At 42.6% G+C, this 20,781-nt stretch overlaps 1 protein-coding gene across 2 annotated transcripts in view; it reads right to left on the reverse strand.

Moving 5' to 3' along the window:
- The window catches only part of rgl1 (ral guanine nucleotide dissociation stimulator-like 1), a 29,900-nt gene that overhangs the window by 5,137 nt on the left and 3,982 nt on the right, over positions 1–20,781 (reverse strand). Inside the window, exons 1-13 of one of the 2 annotated variants that reach the window (XM_034223563.1) lie at positions 9,537–9,785; positions 7,202–7,312; positions 4,830–5,038; positions 4,674–4,736; positions 4,063–4,253; positions 2,885–3,009; positions 2,375–2,590; positions 2,183–2,286; positions 1,989–2,073; positions 1,693–1,782; positions 1,311–1,397; positions 1,019–1,051; positions 792–913 (exon numbers count right to left, since the gene is read on the reverse strand). In XM_034223563.1, the coding sequence (XP_034079454.1) occupies positions 792–913; positions 1,019–1,051; positions 1,311–1,397; positions 1,693–1,782; positions 1,989–2,073; positions 2,183–2,286; positions 2,375–2,590; positions 2,885–3,009; positions 4,063–4,253; positions 4,674–4,736; positions 4,830–5,038; positions 7,202–7,312; positions 9,537–9,581 (1,481 nt within the window). In that variant the 5' untranslated portion in view covers positions 9,582–9,785. Of the gene's footprint in view, positions 1–791; positions 914–1,018; positions 1,052–1,310; positions 1,398–1,692; positions 1,783–1,988; positions 2,074–2,182; positions 2,287–2,374; positions 2,591–2,884; positions 3,010–4,062; positions 4,254–4,673; positions 4,737–4,829; positions 5,039–7,201; positions 7,313–9,536; positions 9,786–20,781 lie in introns of those variants that run through there. The other variant, XM_034223562.1, reaches the window with a different exon arrangement.

The raw sequence follows: 20,781 nt of genomic DNA on the forward strand, positions 1-20,781 counted from the left end.
CCCTGACTCATCTGTGGCTATTCCCCTACATTTTTTATTGTTTTAAACCCTTTGTTATTGTATTCAACCCAACTGCTCATTGAATGAAAATCACTCACCCTCAATACAAATGCATTTTTAGCACACTTATTGTGAGTGAAACTACTTTAAAACAGATGTATCTGTATCTGGCGATAAACTGTGGAATTCTTTACCAAATGATTTATGAACATCTCCAGGTTTAAGAAAATGTATAAAGAAAGAATAATTAGACAGTATGAAGATAACCTGATGGTAGATTGTTGTGTTTACTTTTAATTGTGTTTGGTTTCATGTTACTTTAAGTATTTTTAAGCAGCTGTGATTGACAGACCATTGATTTTTGAATAAGGGTTCGTGTTAAATAAGAATTTAACTCGGTGCTCCTTTCCATCGTGGGCAACGAAAACTGCTTAAAGTGTACGTGTTTTGTTTTATAATAAGTGCCAGGAGGAGTGGAATAAACTAATAAATAAATAAAATGAAGACTCACTTCTGGCAGTTTCAACGTATTTTAATATGTCACTAGAGCTTTTAATGAGATTTGAGCTTGCTTGTCTTTCATAAGCTTTGGTAGTTCTGGGGGCAGGACATCAGGCTTATGAAAATTGATTGTTTTTTGTTTGGAAGTCAATTGCAATCCCTAATCTTTATATGTATCCCCGGCATTCCTGTCAAGTATCCCAATGGATCCCGTACCCCTGGTTGGGAACCACTGATCTCATGGATGACGGAGCAATAAGGAAAAGGGGAGTTCTGAAAAGCAGCAGTACCTCTCTTCTTCACTGAGCAGCACCTGGCTCTTAAACCAGCGGAGGAAGGTCTTCTCTGGAGTCAGACAGTAGCTGTTGCAGGCCGACTGGAGCAGCTTGATCTGAGCGATCATCTCAAACTCCTGCAGAGACGGAGAGCAAGTTAGATCACATGTCACCTGAGCACACCTGGGGATGAATGTCACGGTATGATCATATCAGAGGAGGTCGCTTTCAGATTCACTTACCCTTCGTCTCTTCTCAAAGTTGTTCAGACCACCCTACGGAGGACACAAAGGGCACGCTGTCAGACCTCGGACATCACATACCAGTGGCCGCGTACACAAACAGCATTAGATGGACCATTTCAAAAATGTGCTGACAGAAATTCCTCACGCTCTCATGGAAATGTACGCCCTGGTTTCTGACAGCAGTTACGCAGATAGACTCAGATCTGCAGAGCTGTGTCACCCCGCCGACACTTGCTCCCACATACCGAAACACCCTCACATTCAGCAGGTAGTTCAAGATTTTCCTTACCTCTACTATGTCAGGCAGGGCTGTATCCAGCATGGTGAGGTCGGTTAGAAAGGTCCCCAAGTAAGGTATTGTTCCTTGCATGGCTCCCTGTGGAGAAAGACATTTAAATAAATATTTCAAGGATGCCACAATAAAACACGAGACTCATTTACAACTGTGATTTACAGATGCCAGGGTGGGTTTTGTATATACACCACATGCTTAGTGAAAGTACAGCAGAGTGTAAACACAGCTAAGCATGTGGCTTCATTAAACCAAAGAGCCTAGAATTCACTTTACAGTAAATTACTTAAGAGGAATGTGTTGTGTTAAATTATAAAGTGTGGTTTTAGCTGTCTTTGATCAATTTGTCAGGCATTTGTTTCAGAAGCTTTTGTCTCACCATTTCCTTCTGCAGCAGCAGTCTCTTGTGGGTGCGTTTCTGATGCTCCTTGGCACAACTCTCCAAACTGGCAAACTTTGAAGTGCCTTCCTGTAGAGCAAACAACACAAACGCAGCATGAGTCCTCCAGATTCTCACCAGTGACTGAAGGAATGCTTTTAAGATTTACAGATGAAGTCCCATGTCTGTTTCAGTAACAACTACATACTTTAAATCTGGGATTCCACAGCGGATACCACATGTACTCATTTTGCAGATCTCTATGAAATTCAATTCATGTTGGAGTTGGAGCTCACCCTCATGAGGAGCTCCCTGCTGGTCAGGTAGTTGTTGTGATCAGAGAAAATGTCTGAGAGTTCCTCAAATGTCTGCATGCTGTCTCTGTGTGAAGAAACCTTCATGTTAGTTATGGTAATGAACGTTTTGGCTAAAATATATGCGCAAAAAGCATCTATTCTGCAAAAAGGCTGATTCTACAACCAACACTTACTTGTGCACACAGGCCCATGCCCTCTTGAGCCTGTACAGAGGGTTGGACTGGAGCGCAGATACGATGGCTCTCAGAGACGAGAAGTTTTTGCGTATTCGACACTCCTGGTAGGAGAAAAAGACACAAGGACAGTTATAATTTGCCCCATGTTGTGGTAGGCTTTGAGATGAATGTATGTATGTTTTTGCCAACCTGAGCGATGTCTATCCAGCGCTGGATGACCCGCGCTCTGACATGAGGTCTGATCTGTCTGTGTTTCAGCACCGTGCTGACCACGCAGGCCGCCACAGCGTTGAACTGAGTGATGGTGGCGCGCACGGTGGGGGCGCTGTGCTTGTTGTGCTTCTTATCCCTCTGAGACCAGATGGAGCCCAGGCAGTGGTGGGGCACTACCTTTTTAAACAGCAGCTGGAAGCAGAAGAACAACAGGCTGATGTTAGTATGACGACAGTGAGGAAAGTCGCAGGGATGTAACCTGTTTCAATTCAAGGTTCAAGGCTTTTATTGTCATTCGTACATTGCTACAGTGTAGTTATGTCGATGAAAGTCTTAGGTCACAGGCTCCCCCAACAGTGCATCACAATAAAACAGATACAATAGTACAAGTAAATACAATAAAATCGAATAAAAGTTGTAATCTTTTCCCGCCAAACAACACACACTGCACATCCACCCACTTCCCTCTCATTTCGCTCCACTCACCGCGTCCATGTATGTTAGCTGCTCGGCCACCAGGTCGGACTCGAACGACAGGAAGTCCTCCTGGACCTCGATCTCCACTTCCTCCTCTTCCCCCAGACAGAAAGAGCTGTTGCCGTGGAAACCAACTGAAAGCAGACAACAACAGATGAAATTTGATAAAAAAAAGACTTTACAGAACAATGCTATCATTACACAAAATGAGGAATATTGTGATATTAACTTTATTAAGATGAAAACATGTGAAAGTATTGTACACAACAAAGAACTATGTTTGCACAAACTTTGAAACATATTGAATAAGTTGTGGAATAACGCAATATATTACTTGCAATTAATATCTGAGAAAGTTACCATCAGATACTAAAGTGTACGGAGTTCTGCTGCTTTTACTATACTTTTTAAAAGATAACAATTGCTTGTTAAATTAATTGAATTAAATGTTTAAAAAAAATCCAATATGGTTCTAGATTTTACCAAAATTAACCAAGAAAAAAAAGACGATGGATAATTGTAACATGATGAATTCTCCTACTTGTGCTATCTTTCAACTAACTCAAAAAGATCCCTGAGTGAATGATCAAGTATGTTTGCAGTGTGTGCGTCATGCAAGCTAACATGATGAACTAAAATAACAGTATATTTAGAAGCCCTTAAAGGTCACCTACTTTTTCATGTCTTTTATACATAACCATGTGTCCCCTCTGTTTCAGGAACAAAGATTCTCTCTTTCTGTCCTGATCCATTTATATAAAAACCTGTCTGAGAATGAGCTGATCAGATTTTGCCCACCTTATGATGTCATAATGTTTTTTTGGCTTGTGTAACCATTAGCCAATCACCAACCAAGGTAACCCCCCCCCCACACCTTATCACCTGAATCTCCTCCTAGAGCACCATTGTGTTCTTTTTAACCAGATATCTCTCAGAGGGGCGTGGGGAGGGGCTCCTTATTTTCATCTAAAGTAACAGACAGAGAATCAGCACTTTTGAAACAGGGCTGAAACAGAGGGGATTATGGGATGCTGCAATGATCTGTTTGGTATTTGGAGCCAAACACTTCAGAGATATGTTTTGTATATATATCTGAGACCTATAATATATTGATGAAAACCGTATAATAGGGGACCTTTAAAAACGATATGTTATAAAACCATTTTAAAAGTCACTCTGTTAGGTACCATCAGGGTCCTCCATGCTGTTCTGACTCTGCAGATGCTCAAGCAGACCCTCCGCCCGTCTCAGGGCCTCGGACAACGGCAGGGCCCTGCGCAGGTAGTCAGTCAGCCGGTGGAGGCAGGGGTAGTCGGGGGGCTCCTGGAAGTCTTCGGGGCACTGGTCCAGCCAGGCACGCAGGATGGAGGCCAAGGCACTGTGGAGGCAGCAGGGAGAGATTTAAGAGTTGGCAACGATGGAAGGACAAGTCAGCTAAACTGCTGAAACATATAATAATAAAGCTTCATTTATACAGCACTTTTCATACAACACATGCAGCTCAAAGTGCTTTACAAAATGATCACAAGTTACAAACAAACAACAAGAAATTCCCCTCAGATTATTTGTTAAGAACTTTACAGGTACATGCAGCAAAATATAACATTTGATCAGGTTAATAGACACCAGGAGGTAAAATGTATGATAATAAAAATAAAATAAATAATGGTTTCTCTCTGACAGATAAGACACAAGACAACTGAATCGATGCAGCAATATAAAATATAAAATGTTGATATACCAAAGTTATCTGTGCATATGGAACCTATAGTGATGGATGTATACAAATGAATCTCACCTTCTGATGGCTACATAAGTTTCAGAGCATTTGCCCCCTTCCTGCTCCTCCACACTTCCATACCTGCAACAGGAAAAAAGGAAAGCAATTTAAAACCACTAAAAAGTCAAGTCAGTGCATTATTCCGGCTTCATGCAACACTTGACTCCAGCCTACCTGTCCAGCAGCAGCTGCAGTACAGTCTGAGTGCTGGCGAAGGCTCTGTAGGTGGACAGGAAGATGGAGGTGTAGGTGAGGTCATTGTCTCCGAACGCCGTCAATAACGTCTCCACCAGACGCTCCAGTGTTCCTGCACGGATACTTCGGATTTTGCAGGTTTCCAGCTGGCTCACCGTGTGGCCGGGAGGCAGACGATCCCCCTCCAGCTAAAATCACACAACACATATTTTTATACTGTTTAAAAGATGAGGAATGCTATAATGTAACACTGTGACTTGGCTGGTGGTGCTTTCAAAGCCTTTATTTTTCTTTGTTTGGCTTTGAATTTATCGCAGATTGATATTATTTCGTATGTTAATCGTGGCTTTGATCTGTCTTTATAATTGTAATTGTGATAGAGACTAGATTCAAAGGCTTTATTATCATATGCACTTCAGTCTCTGGCTCCTCTAACAAAAAAGAAATAGAAATAAAAATAGTGTAAGTTTGTATTGTTATCAGTGTCTGTTGATTGTTATGTACCTGTCGAGGGACTCGGCTAATAGCTGACTTAAAGTCATATTTGATACATTTGTATGCATGGTTCTTGTTTAATTAAGCCTATAAACTTCTTTATGTGTGAGGTCGTCTTGTTTGACCACTCCCACACAAAACAAAATAAATTGCATTTGAGCTCTGCTACTTAAAATTCTGAAATACTGCACATATTTTATTATCAGGGTGAATTGTAAATTTGACTTTTCTTTACTAAACTTAATTTTTTGTATATGTATTTTAAAAATATTATTGTACAGGTTTTATAGTTATAGTTTATTTTATAGTATGTTTTGAAAATATCTTTTTTTTACAACTTAGTTGTTCTTATTGTATTGAATGCCCCATTATACACCAAAGCAAATTCCATGTATGTGTAAAACTACTTGGCCGTAAACCCGATTCCGATTTAAAACGTGACATGACAGGAGTGGAGAAAGTCCTCAGAACTCAAAGGTGGTAAGGACAATTACTTTTAATTCTCTAAAAGTGTCGGACTATTTTGTCGACAGCTAAATAGACTGAGAGGTTACAAAACAGGCAGGGGAGAGCATGAGAGGAGGTGGCACAGACATGGAGAGAAAGAGACCTAGCACGCTACAACAGGAAACTCTCCAATCTGCTTTTAATCACAGCAGGCCCCTCCTCCCCCGTCCCTCCAGACAGAGCGGGGGACAGCCAACTTCTCCCACCGCTCCCCTCCCATAACAACACACTCACACAGGCTTCTCACAATCAACTACAAATACACTGAATTTGCAACCGAATCCACTAAATACCCCTTCACACTGTAAACATACATCAGTGTACAATCCCACGCATTGCACAGTAATTGCTTTTATTCGATGACAATGGACTGTGTATAGTAAATATACTGATACTCAATAGGGATCAGTCTCTATTCTACTCGACTCAATACTCAGTACTAAAGCTCCCATGTTATTTTAATTAGCTCGAATACAGTTTGCGGCGCCAATACATCAATACAGTCGGAGCCGTTATCTATTTTGCTTTTATGTGCCATTCACCATCCCCCATGTGGAGAACAAAAACTCAACAGTGATACAAACCAACAACACGAGATCCTGATTATTTTTCTAGAAAACAAAGACCATGCATCTGTAATTTATTTTCCACTGGGTGCATTCATTCTTTTAGTAGAAAGCCCACAAAGAAACTAATGATCTAATGGGCCCCTCTATGCAGTATAATAACTATATAAACCTCATTATGTTGATGTAAACAGCACATTGGAGGAAACACCAATGCACTGAAAAAATGTACAACTCAAGGAAAAGCCTTTAATACCCCTTTTTTTGTCATAGTGGTATTTTAGAAAACACTGCTGTACAGGGGAGCGAGCAGTTCAGTTGGCAGTCGGGAAAGTCAGGAAATCACATGCTTTGGCTAAACAGCCCAGGTCTGGTTAAAGTGCAGATCTGATTTTCAGCAGGCAGCTAAGCAGGTGTTGTCTAACACAGGGAGATTTATAGCTCAAATGTTAAAACAACAGCCCTTGTGGAGCACAATGCTGGGACGCCCCGCTATTCAAAGACACAGTCTGCTTTAAACAATGGAGATTAGGTTCTGTTTTTTTATGTTAAGTCTGCACACATGATTGCTTTTATAAAAACATCTACACATGATAAATTCCAAGGTAGAAACTCTTCCACTTTGGGGATAAATCAGCGGTTCACATGTTGCACATTTACAGGTTAAAAGAGTGGGAAAAATAAGTATTGGGTTTTCATTTGTGTAATCTGTTTCGCTCAGGGTTTCTTCTTTGGAAAAGCTCGCTCAGCTGTGATTCTGTTACACTGTGAGACTTCACTCACCCCTAGCCATCTTGCTCCCTTGTTGGCCGCCTGCTGGATTTGAACCCTCTTCAGTGTCACATTGTAGATCGCTCCTTCCTCGACTTCCTCCCCCCAGTCCTGCACCGAGCTCTGCAAGAAAGAGAGGGGAAAGTTAGCAGAGGACAAGATGTGCAAAGGATACATCTAAATATAATAATGTTCTGTATTTAAAACTGCAGGCCAAGTGTCTGTAAGTTAACAAAATAGGAACTGACATTTTTGGAAACATCACTGAGAAAAGCAGAAGGAAGCATCAGAAAAACACTCAGGACCACAGCACTCAAACAAACTGGTGAAAGAAGGACTAAAGTGCAGTAAAACATCAAGAATGACCAACTCCCCAACCCCCATCACTGCAGCCTGCCAGGCCTTCCTCCCTGCCTTTACTCCCTCTTTTATTCCCTATCCATCTCTTTCACCCGTCCCCCTCTCTCTGAGGTGAAGTCAGAGCTGGACTGCTTTACTGGCGTTTAGAAAACTGGAGATAAGAGCCAGAAGGTCTCTTAAACAAACCCCTACATAATAAAACAAAACATGTTGATATGTCTCTGTCTGTTTGTCTGCTAATTATACAAGCCAAGGGAGCTTGATTACAAAACGCGCTTTCAATCGGCTCATAACTCTAAATAGATTTGTGCTCGGCTTGCTCCATATGTACTGCGTCTGCCTCTGGTTGTAAATCACTGACAAACAGTGAATAAACAATCAGAGCGAGCAGAGGGAAATCAAAATACTAAACTCCTGCTCAGAGAGAGTGCGCCAAAACACAGTCACAGATATGCTGAGACATCAACATATGGAGACAGAGACAAAAACAGAGGCAGAGACAGCGAGAGAGGGACTGGCCAAATATAAACACCACACATATGCAGTATTATGGCCAAGTCCTCACACACAGGCCAAGATCACTCTCACTTGTCCCCACTTTCATCTACACAGCTCAATGGCAATGTCCACAGCCAGAAGAGAGGTTAAGGGTCAACGTCGCCCGTTAACAGGCTCAATGGACAGTCCTGGAGGCCGGTGGCACTCGGCCATAACTGTTAGGGTGTTTGGGTTCGAACAGAAACATGTGATGCTGAAAATGAAAAGAAAGCCCACACAAAAAAAACACAGAGAGAGAAAAAGAGAGGTGGAGTTAAAAGAAAAAGGGTTTTAACTGCCTCTGGCTGACAAAAACATTAGTATGTCTGTTTCTTCAAATGTCACAAGCTGCATTTGTCTGAAACATGTCCACATGCCTGTCCGCCACACAGCTCAGCATCTTGCTGTAAGGTCAGTGCGTATCTCTCTAGCTGCTAGTGGATGGCCGGCTGGCGCGGAGACAGATAAATACATCAGTGCATGAGTCATGCAGTCCACACACTCCCAAAACAATAGCAGGAGGTCTCTGTGCTGGCCGGGCTGCTGAGTTCACAGTCTGCACACACAGCCTGCTTTATCAGCCACAGAACTGGAGATGTTTTTCAGAGCAGGGTTTTAAAAGAGGCTCTGCTCTGCTTTGTGCAGCAAGGTGGGGGCTTATTGTGAGACAAAGTTCCAAAAGCTTGCATGAAAAGCAAAAAGTAAAACTTGTTGCCACTGTGATGTTTTCTATTCACCAGAGAATACAGGAGAGCAACATTACACAGCAGACAGGGATGCCTTTAGAGAGCACACAATATCAAATACACCCTATGATGTAAACAAGGGCTGGGTTGTTTACTCTGCACTACAGCTTGGATCCCTAAAATGCTCAAAAAGAGCACAGGGATGAAACTAAAGAGAGCAAATAGTTCTAATCTGCCTATCAGCTGTCTGTGAAACAATACTCCTGAGATAACAACAACAACAACAACAACAACAACAACAACAACAGTTGTTCTAAATCTCTGACGCTGCTCTGTTGGCTTTGTGTTGTCCTTGCCTGGACGCAGCTGGGACCCGTGGAGAGGCAGCAATGGCCCCAGGGCCACGCCAATTGTTCCCGACGGGCCCCCACACAAAAGTTCTCATATTCACCATCAGGGAGGGGAGAGCTAACGGATCGAGTTCATATACTGGCGGAGTCGCAAGGTGATTTTATCGTCTGTGATCCCCCACCATATTTCCTAACTTTGGACGACATCAATGTAGGCTAAACTGGATTTAGACTCTGGTAAACACAATTAAAACTCAATGTTCATGTGTTCCCCCGCTGCTCCCCCTCCTCCTATACACCCCTTTATCCTCTACTTTCCCAAGCCCAAACGCCCCCCACCTTTTCTTCCCCCCTCTCATCCAAACCACAGACTCAACAACAGAGCACAGGATGGAAAAGCGTTTTTGTTTTTACCATTTTACTTTTCCAGACGAACTTCATGGTGAGCGTTTCTTTCATGATCCGGGGACAGCATCAGAGCTTGGGAATAATCCGACAAGGAAAAAAGGAAAGTGTTCCTGTGTGTTTAAATCAAATCCCAGATCCTTGCTTAAAAATTTCTTCTACTTCACCACACACACTTTCTTCCGCTCAACTCCAATCCTCCTCTTGTGTCTATCAGCAGCGGTCAGCAGGCTCTCCCCTCTTCTACTGAATGACAAAACTCCTCCTCCCTGCCTATACAACAGACCCGGGTAAACTCCTCCCCCTCCTCCCTTTTTGGTCCGACTTCCATCACTCTGACAACAAAGTGCGCGCTCATACGTGGGGTTGTGATTTCTGTTTGCGCAACACACCCAATACACAGGAATCACTTTCCCTTGGAATTTTTTGGAACTCGTGACTGATGTTTATGATGTTTTTAATAAACCCTTATAAATACAATACATTAATCCATGAGATATGTACAGCATTTAAAGTTATTATTGGTACATTTTCTTTCGTTTGGAAATATATTTGCTTAGATTGTTATTATTAATGAACATTTGTTGTTTTAAAAAATATATGTTCTGTTGGCATAATTCTAATGGTCGTAGTGTTTTGTTAAAATAAAGTTTTTTGCAATTTTTTGAATCTCCCAGTTAGTCTTTTGGTGGACATGGTGGATAGGCCATAAAAAAGACCATAAACTTCGGAAGACCCCCTTCATTTGAAAAACTCACATTGCTAATATTAGCCTAGCTGAACTTCAAAATGCATTTTGCCCAAAATAACAAAATGTAAACATGTCGCTTGACAAACATTTCCCTGATTAAGCCTCATGCTCCTGTAAACATTAAAGAGATAAGCAGAACCGGATATATGATGGTATTTATTTTTCATTCTTCCACGTCATACCCTGGTGACTACATTATCCACAATGCATTGCCGAGCAGTTTGATCAGAGGAGGAAAGAAAGAGGTCTGGTGAATTTACATTGTCCTCTTGATTTACCCAAACCTACACAACATAATTAATATTTAACTAGAAATTGTTCCATACCTATAGAGGACCATATATGGGCTACAGTGTGAATCTGTAAGTTCAAGTTGAATGTCCCATCTACAGTTTCACACGACACAAGTAGAATAGAAACTCTTTCTGCCTTTTTCATCGCTCAACTTTGTACTATTTTCCTGTAGGTGGGTGTCAATTTATTATCAGAATCCAGGAAATAGTTTCTCCTTGTTTATGGTTTATATATTTGTGTTTCCAACCCACATTTTGTTTAACTGTAGGCTATGTTAGTCTGAAAAAGTATGTAGCCTGTATAAGTTTAAACAAAATGACACTCAAGACGCTGTTTTGAACAGTAAAGAGCTTCATGCTTAACTTGATTAAATGTATCAGACTTCAGTGTTTCCCACAGATCTGAAATATACGTGGGGGGTGGTGGTAGCAGGGGGGGGGGGGGGGGGGGTTGAGGTGACGTGCCTTTGTGACGTGCAACAACATTAACATGAACCTTTCTGTTGGTCGCTTGTTAGCAGACCCTTCACGCGATGGCAGAGCGAACACGTACAGGCAGGGCCCATAGTGATAGCCCTATAGTTTAAATCTACTACACACAAATACACATATGGACATGGGTTGCTATTTTAAAAAATTGTAAATGTATTTAGGAACCTGTCCATGTGATTTTAAGTGGGGGTGGGCCTCAAATCCTCTAGGGGGGTCTGGGGGCATGCTCCCCCGGTAAGATTTTTATTTTTTATTTTGGAGTTAAATGCATCAATCTGGTGCACTTTGAGGGGAAAATAAAGAGACTAGATATATGGAAACACCTATATGAAACAGAACTGTATACATTTCAATGATCATAAATGCATGGCCATTACCAATAACATACCATTTCCAATATGAAAAAAACACTGACACCCTCAAATGGAAATATGTGTTTACATAAATGGTGACCAAACCATTTGAGACCCACTGTGAACTTAGACTAAGTTAACTATCTAAACACTACCTCACCTGAGCTGAGGTTATCCCGAGCTTGAATGACACACAGAGACCAATCAAGGGCTTTGATTTATGAGCTGTATCACAGTGGCCATGTCGGCAGGCCACATCATGTAGACAGCCAGTCACCCAAAATATCCTCAGGCCAGCAGGCCACTTAACAGGCCAGGCCATCGGGAAACCCAACGGTCCTCCCGATGGCCAGTCCGGGACTGTGTACAGGAGGCATAGAGCGAGGGATCATTGTCCACAATTTAATCGATCGATCGTTAATCGATCGTGATCGCGGACGAATAAAAAAAAGTTAAAAAAAGTTAAGTCTATGTGTGGGAAACCCTAGACTTCATACATCTCCCTCTGCTCTGGAGCCACTAAAGGCTTAATATACAACATTGAAATATATTCCCCTTCAACAAATAAGAGGCTGCTTTGGATCATTAAAACACATTTTGGTTTAATGGCTAAAATGGACCAACCTGTTTATTATGTATCACTGGCGATTAACATATGTCTCACTGTAATATACATTAATATTATAACATCTCCTACAAATGAGCGGATACAGTGAGATGTCCTGAAGCAGCTGCCTCCTCACATCCCTGCGTGGGACAATACAAGGAAGGCTGCAGATGCCGTCATCAGTACTGTGCATTGTAGTTACAGCAGAGGAGAATGGGCCAGTGTGAGAATGGCTGAACTGTTCCACTGTGAATGGCCCTGCACACGTACTCAAACTGCCCACTTGTGTGAATAAACGAGAAGATATGAATCAAGCCCTGACTTTGTGAGGGGACTATTTGTACAAAGTTGTATCGTAAACATATATCAACTGTGAGCAAGCAGTGGTTCACAAATTTGCTGGTCCATTTAGTGGGCAGATGGAATAATTAAATCACTGATCCAGAGTCAGGAGACAGTGGGAACAGGCTCAGTGGGAGAGATGTCAGTGGCCCCTTTCCAATATCATGTGTACGTGATATGATTACCCTCTCTGCTGGCTCCCATAACACCGATACGAAACACCAACGTCACACTCGCCGTCACACACCGCGCTGACAAGCAGATACACAGATGACCCCACACACACAAGGTCCCCACTTTTGACATAGTCGCCTAGACTCTAGAGGGCACTCAAATGCCAGGGAAGCCTAATGGACGTCTCAGTCAGTGTGTCTCTGTGTGTGGTAATCACAATCTCACAAGTTGTTCTGCTTGCTGACTTTTCATCAGGCTGCATATCTGGCCGGGCTCCAGTTCCCAGGCCAAGCTGCCCCGGTGTCCAATCGGGTCTCTGGAGCTCTGGGAAACCCAGAGGGGCAGTCGGAAGGTTGCGACCCCACGTGACCTCTAGCTCGGCCCCTGGGGGATCGTGGTGTTGGTCTCACAGTGGGAATGATGTCATATCTCAGTGCAAACAAGATGTTCGACAAATGTGACAGCAGCTGCTCCGTCAGATGGATGAACAGATGAGCAGATGAAATGTCTTCTTTTAAAAGTATTATTCCTATGGTATGTATGAGAAACGACTTATGTCTGTTTTATATTTTAAGGAATATGAAGCTAAATTTCAGGAAATGTTCGAGCTGTTTTATGCTTATTTTGTCCAAATCCAAGTCAGGTCTCATTTCCATGAGGATAATTTAAAGAAATAGTTTGCCATGTTGGAAAATGGACTTGCTGTATATAAATTATTGCTAAGAGTTCAATGATACCACTCTCACTTGTAGGCTACACTGAAAGCTAAGCTAAAGCTAGCAGGTGGTTAGCTCAGCTTATCATCAAACCTGGAAACAGCTAGCCTGGCTCTCTCCAAAGATAACAAAATCCATCTGGCACATTTCCACTGCAGCATTTCCACTGCAGCGGGGTAGCCCTGTTTAAGCGTCCCTAAGCATCCGAGGCCGTGGCGCATTTCCATTACAGTTTAGGACCTGGGATAGCAACGCAGTGTAGGCGGGGCATCTGTGCAGAGACATCCTGGAAAACTTTCACATTTCGAGTTGTCCCGTCGAGCTCCTGCTGGATTTTATCATCCCCAATGAGATGTAGGAACGTCGTCATCTCCTCGGTCGACCACGGTGTGCTTTTCTTTGACGTTGCCATTTTTGTAGCTCCTCCGTTTACAAAAATGCTGTGTATAAAAATGCTGCAAGCTTGCTTCTAGATATATATGCGACGCTAGGGATGATCTCGCGCGCGATCTTGTGACGATTCTCTCTGACCAATCAGCAGTCGAGAGTGTTGACGTCACTAGTTCAGCCCTGGCCCTGGCCTGATAGAACCACGATTTTATGGGGCCGGAAAAAGTACCCGCTAGCCGGTGCTAGGCTATATGGAAAGGCCACCAAAAACTGGCCTGGCCGCTTGAGGACGATTAAGGATGCTTAAATGGGGCTACCCGCTGCAGTGGAAATGCGCCATTAATAGACCCTCTGAATCTCACTTATAACCAAAACCAAAGTGTACATTTTGTTGTGTTTTTACAAAGTTACTTCCAGGACTATATTTTTACCCGTAGGGACTTCCTGGAGTCTTATCATCACGTGAATCTTCCAGGCAGTTCAAGCTGCAGTCTCAACAAGTCTGTATGGCGCGTTTCCACTGCAGCGGGGTAGCCCCGTTTAAGCGTCCCTAAGCGTCCTCGCTCTGGCCTCGGGCTGCCTCGCTGGCCGGCCCAGGCCGTGGCGCATTTCCATTACAGTTTAGGACCTGGGGTAGCAACGCAGTGTAGGCGGGGCGATCGGCTTTGTTTTTGTTCACATTTCGAGTTGTTCCGTCGAGCTCCCGCTGGATTTGATCATCCCCAATGAGATGTAGGAACGTCGTCACCTCCTCGGTCGACCACGGTGTGCTTTTCTTATTAGACTTAGCCATTTTTGTAGCTCCTCCGTTTACAAAATGCTGTGTATAAAAATGCTGCAAGCTTGCTTCTAGATATATATGCGACGCTAGGGATGAACTCGCGCGCAATCTTGTGACGATTCTCTCTGACCAATCAGCAGTCGAGAGTGTTGACGTCACTAGTTCAGCCCTGGCCCTGTCTGAGGGAACCACGATTTTATGAGGCCGGAAAAAGAGGGAAAAAGTACCCGCTGGCCGGTACTAGGCTATATGGAAACGCCACCAAAAACCGGCCTGGCCGCTTGAGGACGGTTAAGGACGCTTAAACGGGGCTACCCGCTGCAGTGGAAACGCGCCATAAGACTGCCAATCATCACCGAAAATGACACGAGGTGTAGATAAGGTTTCCTCCATAGATTAGACAAGTTATTATAAATACCTTTGGTAAAGTAAATGTAGAAAAGCAGCTGCCAAAATGTAAAGGAATAGGAAGCTACATTTCAGGAAATGTGAGAGCTGTTAATATGTTTTGTTAAATTCAACATCAAGTCTCTTTAAGTTAAAGTGGACCTATTATGCTATATTGGAAAAATATATTGTAGGGCCATACCAAGTTTTTTGCTTAAAATACCAAACAGATCACCCATTGTAGCCATGCCTCATACTGCTCATACCCATCTTTTGCAGCCCTGTTAGAGAAACGCGGATTTTGGGTCCTTAGCTTGAAAAAAAAAAAAGAGGAGGCAGAGCTAATGCCTGATCAGAATTCTACCAGAGATAAAGTTAAATCCTGCTGTGATAAAACGCCATCCTGTTCTAAACCACATCAAAGATTATTTATGAAACAGTATAGAGCTCAAATGCTTTTTCTCTTGCAGGTTTATCACAAGGTGAGTTCCTTTTTTTATTTCCTGCTTTTTAAAACACATGTGCTCTCCAGTACATGTTAGCTCTGAGTGTTAGCGAGGCTTGCTAATGTAAACAAAGACGAGATTACGTCCAAAACACGTCAGGCATTGTTTCTGATAGCAATTTTCTGTGGGTCCGCTGCCGATTTGACGTCAGATCGGCAGCAAATCTGTATCTGCTCGTTGTACCCCTGTTTTTAAAAGATTTGGGTACGGAGGAAAAGAGAAAGGGTTTTATTTTCTGACGCTGGGTGAGTTCCCCGACGCGGCGGGGACATCATAAAGTGCATTTTGCATGATAGGTCTCCTTTAAAGAAAACGTTTTCTATGTTGGGAAATACACTTGTTTTTCGTGGAGAGAAGGATGATACTACTCTCTTGCAGGCTACACTAAAAAAGGAAGCTAAAGCTAGCAGGTGGCTAGCGCCCAGGACTATCGTTTCACCGGAAGCAGGGACTTCCCGGAGTCTAATCATCACTGTGAGTTTTCCTGGCATTTCAAGCTGCTATTCTCATCAAGTACATGCTGGAAATGACCTAAAACGAAACTAGGTTTTAATAAGGTTTCCTGCAAAAATGAAACAACGTCATTGTTTCCATATATTTATAATCTGTAAAGTAAAGCTATAATTCCTGTAGGCTAAAGGTTAAAGCTAATATAGCAGAAGTGAATTACATTTTACTGCTGCAACATTGAAAAGTTTATCAAATATTGCACACAGCATTCCTGCACTACAATACCTCCCAATCCTCATACCAAGTTATCCCTCTTGGAAGACTAATGACGTAATTGCATTTAGGAAAGCCCTTTACGAATGCAGTTTCTTTTAATGGGTTCCTGCTATTATTGAACTTCCCCAGTGCGTTCTTCTCTCTGTTCCACAAAGTGTGAACAGAGAGCTACAGTACAGACAGAAAGGGGACAAAAACAGGAGGAGCGCCACTCGCACTATTATTGCACCACTGTGGGGAAAAAACGCACATTCCAGGAAATCTCCCACTTCCTGCCTCCAGCCTCCCGACTCCAGCGAGCCTGCTGTCCTCATACCTGACTGCTGGGGAGCTTTTCAGCCTGAAGCATGGTCATAAAGGACGAGATGAAAAGTGATTCCTAAAGCAATCTGATTTAGATTGAGAGACCGATAAAAATCATTACAATATTGGAAAAAGCACCACAACCAAACCACATTGGAAGTCGCCCGCTTTATTTGAGTTACTCATATTTCAGATTAGATTATTAGAGTCTGTAAGTTTTTTTAGCGTCATATTCCTCAGTTGTTTTTCACCGAGTGTTTTCCTCACAAGGGTTTTCCCTTTCCTGTAGTTATATAGGTTTTTGTGCATGTAAATGGTCCAAAAGTTCCCTCCAGAGGTACTCATTTGTTTACATAGTGACATCACAATGTAACACTTGTAACACACATGTAACGCTTCTATTGGCTAGCACTCCAACACATTGTATAGGCTAAGGGGCAAGACATCTCCAAGCAGTTGACCAATCACATCAGAGCCGGCCAGCAGAGGTTTTTGAACAGGCACAAAATACAAAGATGAACCTGAAAATAGGGCTACTTTAAGCTGAACTTTAAAGTGCATTTTAGCCAGAAGGAGAACATGTAAAGTTATATATTAAAAAAAGTACTCAAGTGATTTAACATTACACATCTACATGGTTAGGACTAATAAAAAAAGAAGGAATCACCATACTGAAACAAAGACAGGACAGTCATTTGGACAAGGACAGGACAGTCATTTGGTCAGCATGTGTAATGTCTCAGTGTTTACATCCCAGATAAGATGGCATGTATCAAAGAAAAAGAAGGATGCTGTAGAGATTAACTTGAAAGGACATTATCTCTGAGAGAGAGTGTGAGGGAGAGACGGAGACAGAGGGGGGGAGGGGGGAGAGTTCACAGGACAGCCAGAAACTGAGAGGGTCCGGGCAGACAGACAGGCGTGATGCAACAGGAGCATCGTGCACTGGCTTCCAGAGAATGAGTGATTTCATGTCAGACCGGAAAGAGACGCCCTGTTTTCCTTTCAGCTGGAAATGAGTAAACAGAGGAGACTCATCGTTTCATCGAGTGAGAGGGGTATCATCTGCAACTGGAGCCAGTGGAAATGTGTTGCATAAGAAGAGAGGAAGTTTCCTGCAATCCTATCTGGACCAAATGTGTCAGAACATTCTCACTCTGTTCTTGATGGTACGTTCCTTTTATCGGGTAAGTCTTGGACCGGGAACTTTAAGGTCACGGTTTCAAGTCCTGGTATGACCAAATACTGCTAAGGTGCCCCTGAGCTCGGGCGCTGTACACAATCCCAATACTAGGATGGGTCAAATGCAGGACCCTTTTTGTAAATGTGTGGGAAAAAATAACTCTTTCTGATGCATTTGTGTGTGCCGTTGCTGGGTTTGTGTTTTCAAAGCCCAGTAGAGGGCAGAGTTCATGAACCCTTGTGTTTATCCAGAGTCAGCAGCGGTTTCAGACCAGACCAAGCCAGAGCAACAAACCCCAAGAGGTTGGATTTATGGTGCAAGGTCAGGATGATCTGCCATAACTCAATAAAACCTAAGAAAGAGACAATCAAAGTAGCTTTAACAGGTCATTTGAGAGCAATGAAGCAGGGGCATGGCACTCAGTAAGGTTATTTGATAGTTATTTAATGAGGCAACAGATGAGTGTCTGTGGATCTAGTAGCAGTAACAAGGAAAACACTGTAGTTAAAAAACATGCCAGGTCTTCTCTCACAGCTGCATTTTCTTTTTCTCTTTCTCTCTGTTTCTGTCTCATCTTCGGTCGACTGAGGCCTTTGTTCAAACAGTCACATTAAAGCTCTTGTCTGCCTCTCTGTTCTCTTATGTCATGCCCCTGCTCCCCTCAGATCTATTGTCCTGGCTGTTGTTGAGCTCTCCCTCTTTTTCACTCTCTTTCTCTGGATGGGTGACATCATTAGTTTCCAGTAAAGTCCAGAGCTTCAGGCTGAGACCCCTCCTCCTCCTCCTCCTCCTCCTCCTCCTCCACATTAAACACATCTGACCTTGCGAACCAAGACACACTTCAAAGAAATGTTGCTCAAAGTTGCATCAACATTAAATCAACCAAACCATAATTACTTACAGAGATGTTCGGCTATTAAAAATTGTGAAACAGATTAATGTTTTTCTTCAGCCTCCATATGGGGTCTTTTGGACCGTTACACTAAAGCGAGGATAATCCTCTCTGGAGCTATAATGACTAAGAAGGTGCTGTAAGTTAAGGTACTTTCAGGTGTCTCTGCCTCAAGAACAGTTAAGATAAATTCCCAGAACATGCATATACACACACAACCCCCCTTTCATAGGGCCCCTACCCTGACCCCCCTAGATCTAAGCCTGGCTAAGCCTTGAATGAATCAGTCTGGGCTGGCTAGGTTGTCTGTCTGACCCCCTGCTAATGAGAGGTGCACCATCTGTTGCCCATGCTACCCTAAACTTGTCACATATGCAACAAAAACAACACACAGCATCGATGAAGCTGGTAGCAGGCTGGTGACAACTGCTGCCTTGTCAAAACCAAGAAAAACTACACAGAAAACCACAGGTTTATCAACACAGAATGTGCAAAATTACACTTACTCTCACAACACAGTGTTTTCTGTCTGCACTGCAATAATTACATAACTTCCTTGTAATTAATCTTGTTTTAATTCTAAAGGGATTTTACGCTCACGTCTGCAGTGTTGTAACTGAAACTGCAAAGCATGTACGCTGTAGGAAATGAAACTGCGTATCTGATGAACACAACAACATACACCAAAAAGAGGCAGTAGCACAATAACAAGCACAATTGTTGCCATCACACCAACGAAAGCATTAGATATTTAATCTGCCAAAACAATAGGGACTGCTATTATTGTGTAAAGTTGTAATATGTATATAACAATATTTCCTGCTGATTTAATCAAACTCACACAGGATGTGTTTCCTTTTCTACAGTTGGTGTGTTTCTTTGTTTATCTTAGTGTTTGACCTCAGTACAGTTATCATGGTTAGTAACCTGCTGACATGCAGAATGTGTAAGCGCTTATATTTATAACTATCATCCGGACACCAGCAGCCTTACACACTAATGCAACATGTACTTATACACACACACACACACACACACACACACACACACACACACACACACACACACACACACACACACACACACACACACACACATATGCTAATACACACATTGCAATGCCAGCTTTATCCTAGTCATGTGTCCTGGCTAATACTTCAAGCCTTGAGCGGGAAAAGGAGTGGAGGAGTGTGTGAGTGTGTGTGTGTGTGTGTGTGTGTGTGTGTGTGTGTGTGTGTGTGTGTGTGTGTGTGTGTGTGTGTGTGTCACAGAGCTGCCAAACCATTCAAAACAAACCAAATCAAAGACAGTGCACATATTGCCTTCTGCCTCCTGTCAACCTGTCCCCTAAACACACACACACACCAACATATTGCCATGAAACACACACACCCATCTCCATATGGTGCGATGAGTTTCTGCCCCAGTTAAGCGAGCGGCTCCTGTGGTGCGGTGCAGACGCTGTGGTGACAGGAACAATGCCGCAGTATTGACTTCTCACACCAGTTCTATTATGTGACCTTATTAGACCTACGATCACAATATGAAGCTGCGGGCTACTAGACAAATAGACACGCTGGGGGTCAGCGCCAACACCATCTTGGTAAGTGGTGGACTGAATGAAAGGGCGACTAGAACCTGGATACTAGTGAAAAGAGAAGTGTGGTAGTTTGTGATTTGTGCAATTTGGGACAAAAATAAACCACATTATTGTCCATCACTTGTGTCTTGTCATGTCAGTGTTAGTGGGTTAATCAATAAACCCAGTCTATATTCACTGAATGGTGCTCTTCCAGCTGTATCACAAAGAACTGTGTATATTTGTATGTGTTTACTTTAACTGTGTATTACAAGGATTGAGATAAAACATCTTCATTAACAAGAGGGACCTTGCCAAGGCAGCGGTCATACAAAATAACAACATATAAAACATGACCTAAGGTTTACAATAAACCAGACAACAACACTTAAATGGTTTCTGTAACCTGGTGGATACATTTATTTCAAAGGCTGTGTCCATGTGTAAAATGGGTCTTAAAATCCATCGACGGATATAAATGATTCTTATTTTAGATTTTATTGCAGATTTTTTAAAGCAGGTTTTTAAGGAAAATTAGGTTTTTTTTCTCCTAAAGACAGAGAAGGGTAGAGAGTTATGCTGGAAGTGCATAGTGATAAATAATAATATTAAAATGCTGTTGTCTGCAAGAGGTCAACTATGCATGGATATATTACTGACTCTGTTATATATTCAATTTCAGGAAAATGAAGCAGGTCAAAAGCTACAGAACTAGTCTTGGCCGGATCAATGAATCACTGAGCAGTCATCAAAACACATGACAAGCCAGGATCCAAGTT

Source organism: Gymnodraco acuticeps, unplaced genomic scaffold, assembly GCF_902827175.1.
Source record: "Gymnodraco acuticeps unplaced genomic scaffold, fGymAcu1.1, whole genome shotgun sequence".
NCBI lineage: Eukaryota > Metazoa > Chordata > Actinopteri > Perciformes > Bathydraconidae > Gymnodraco > Gymnodraco acuticeps.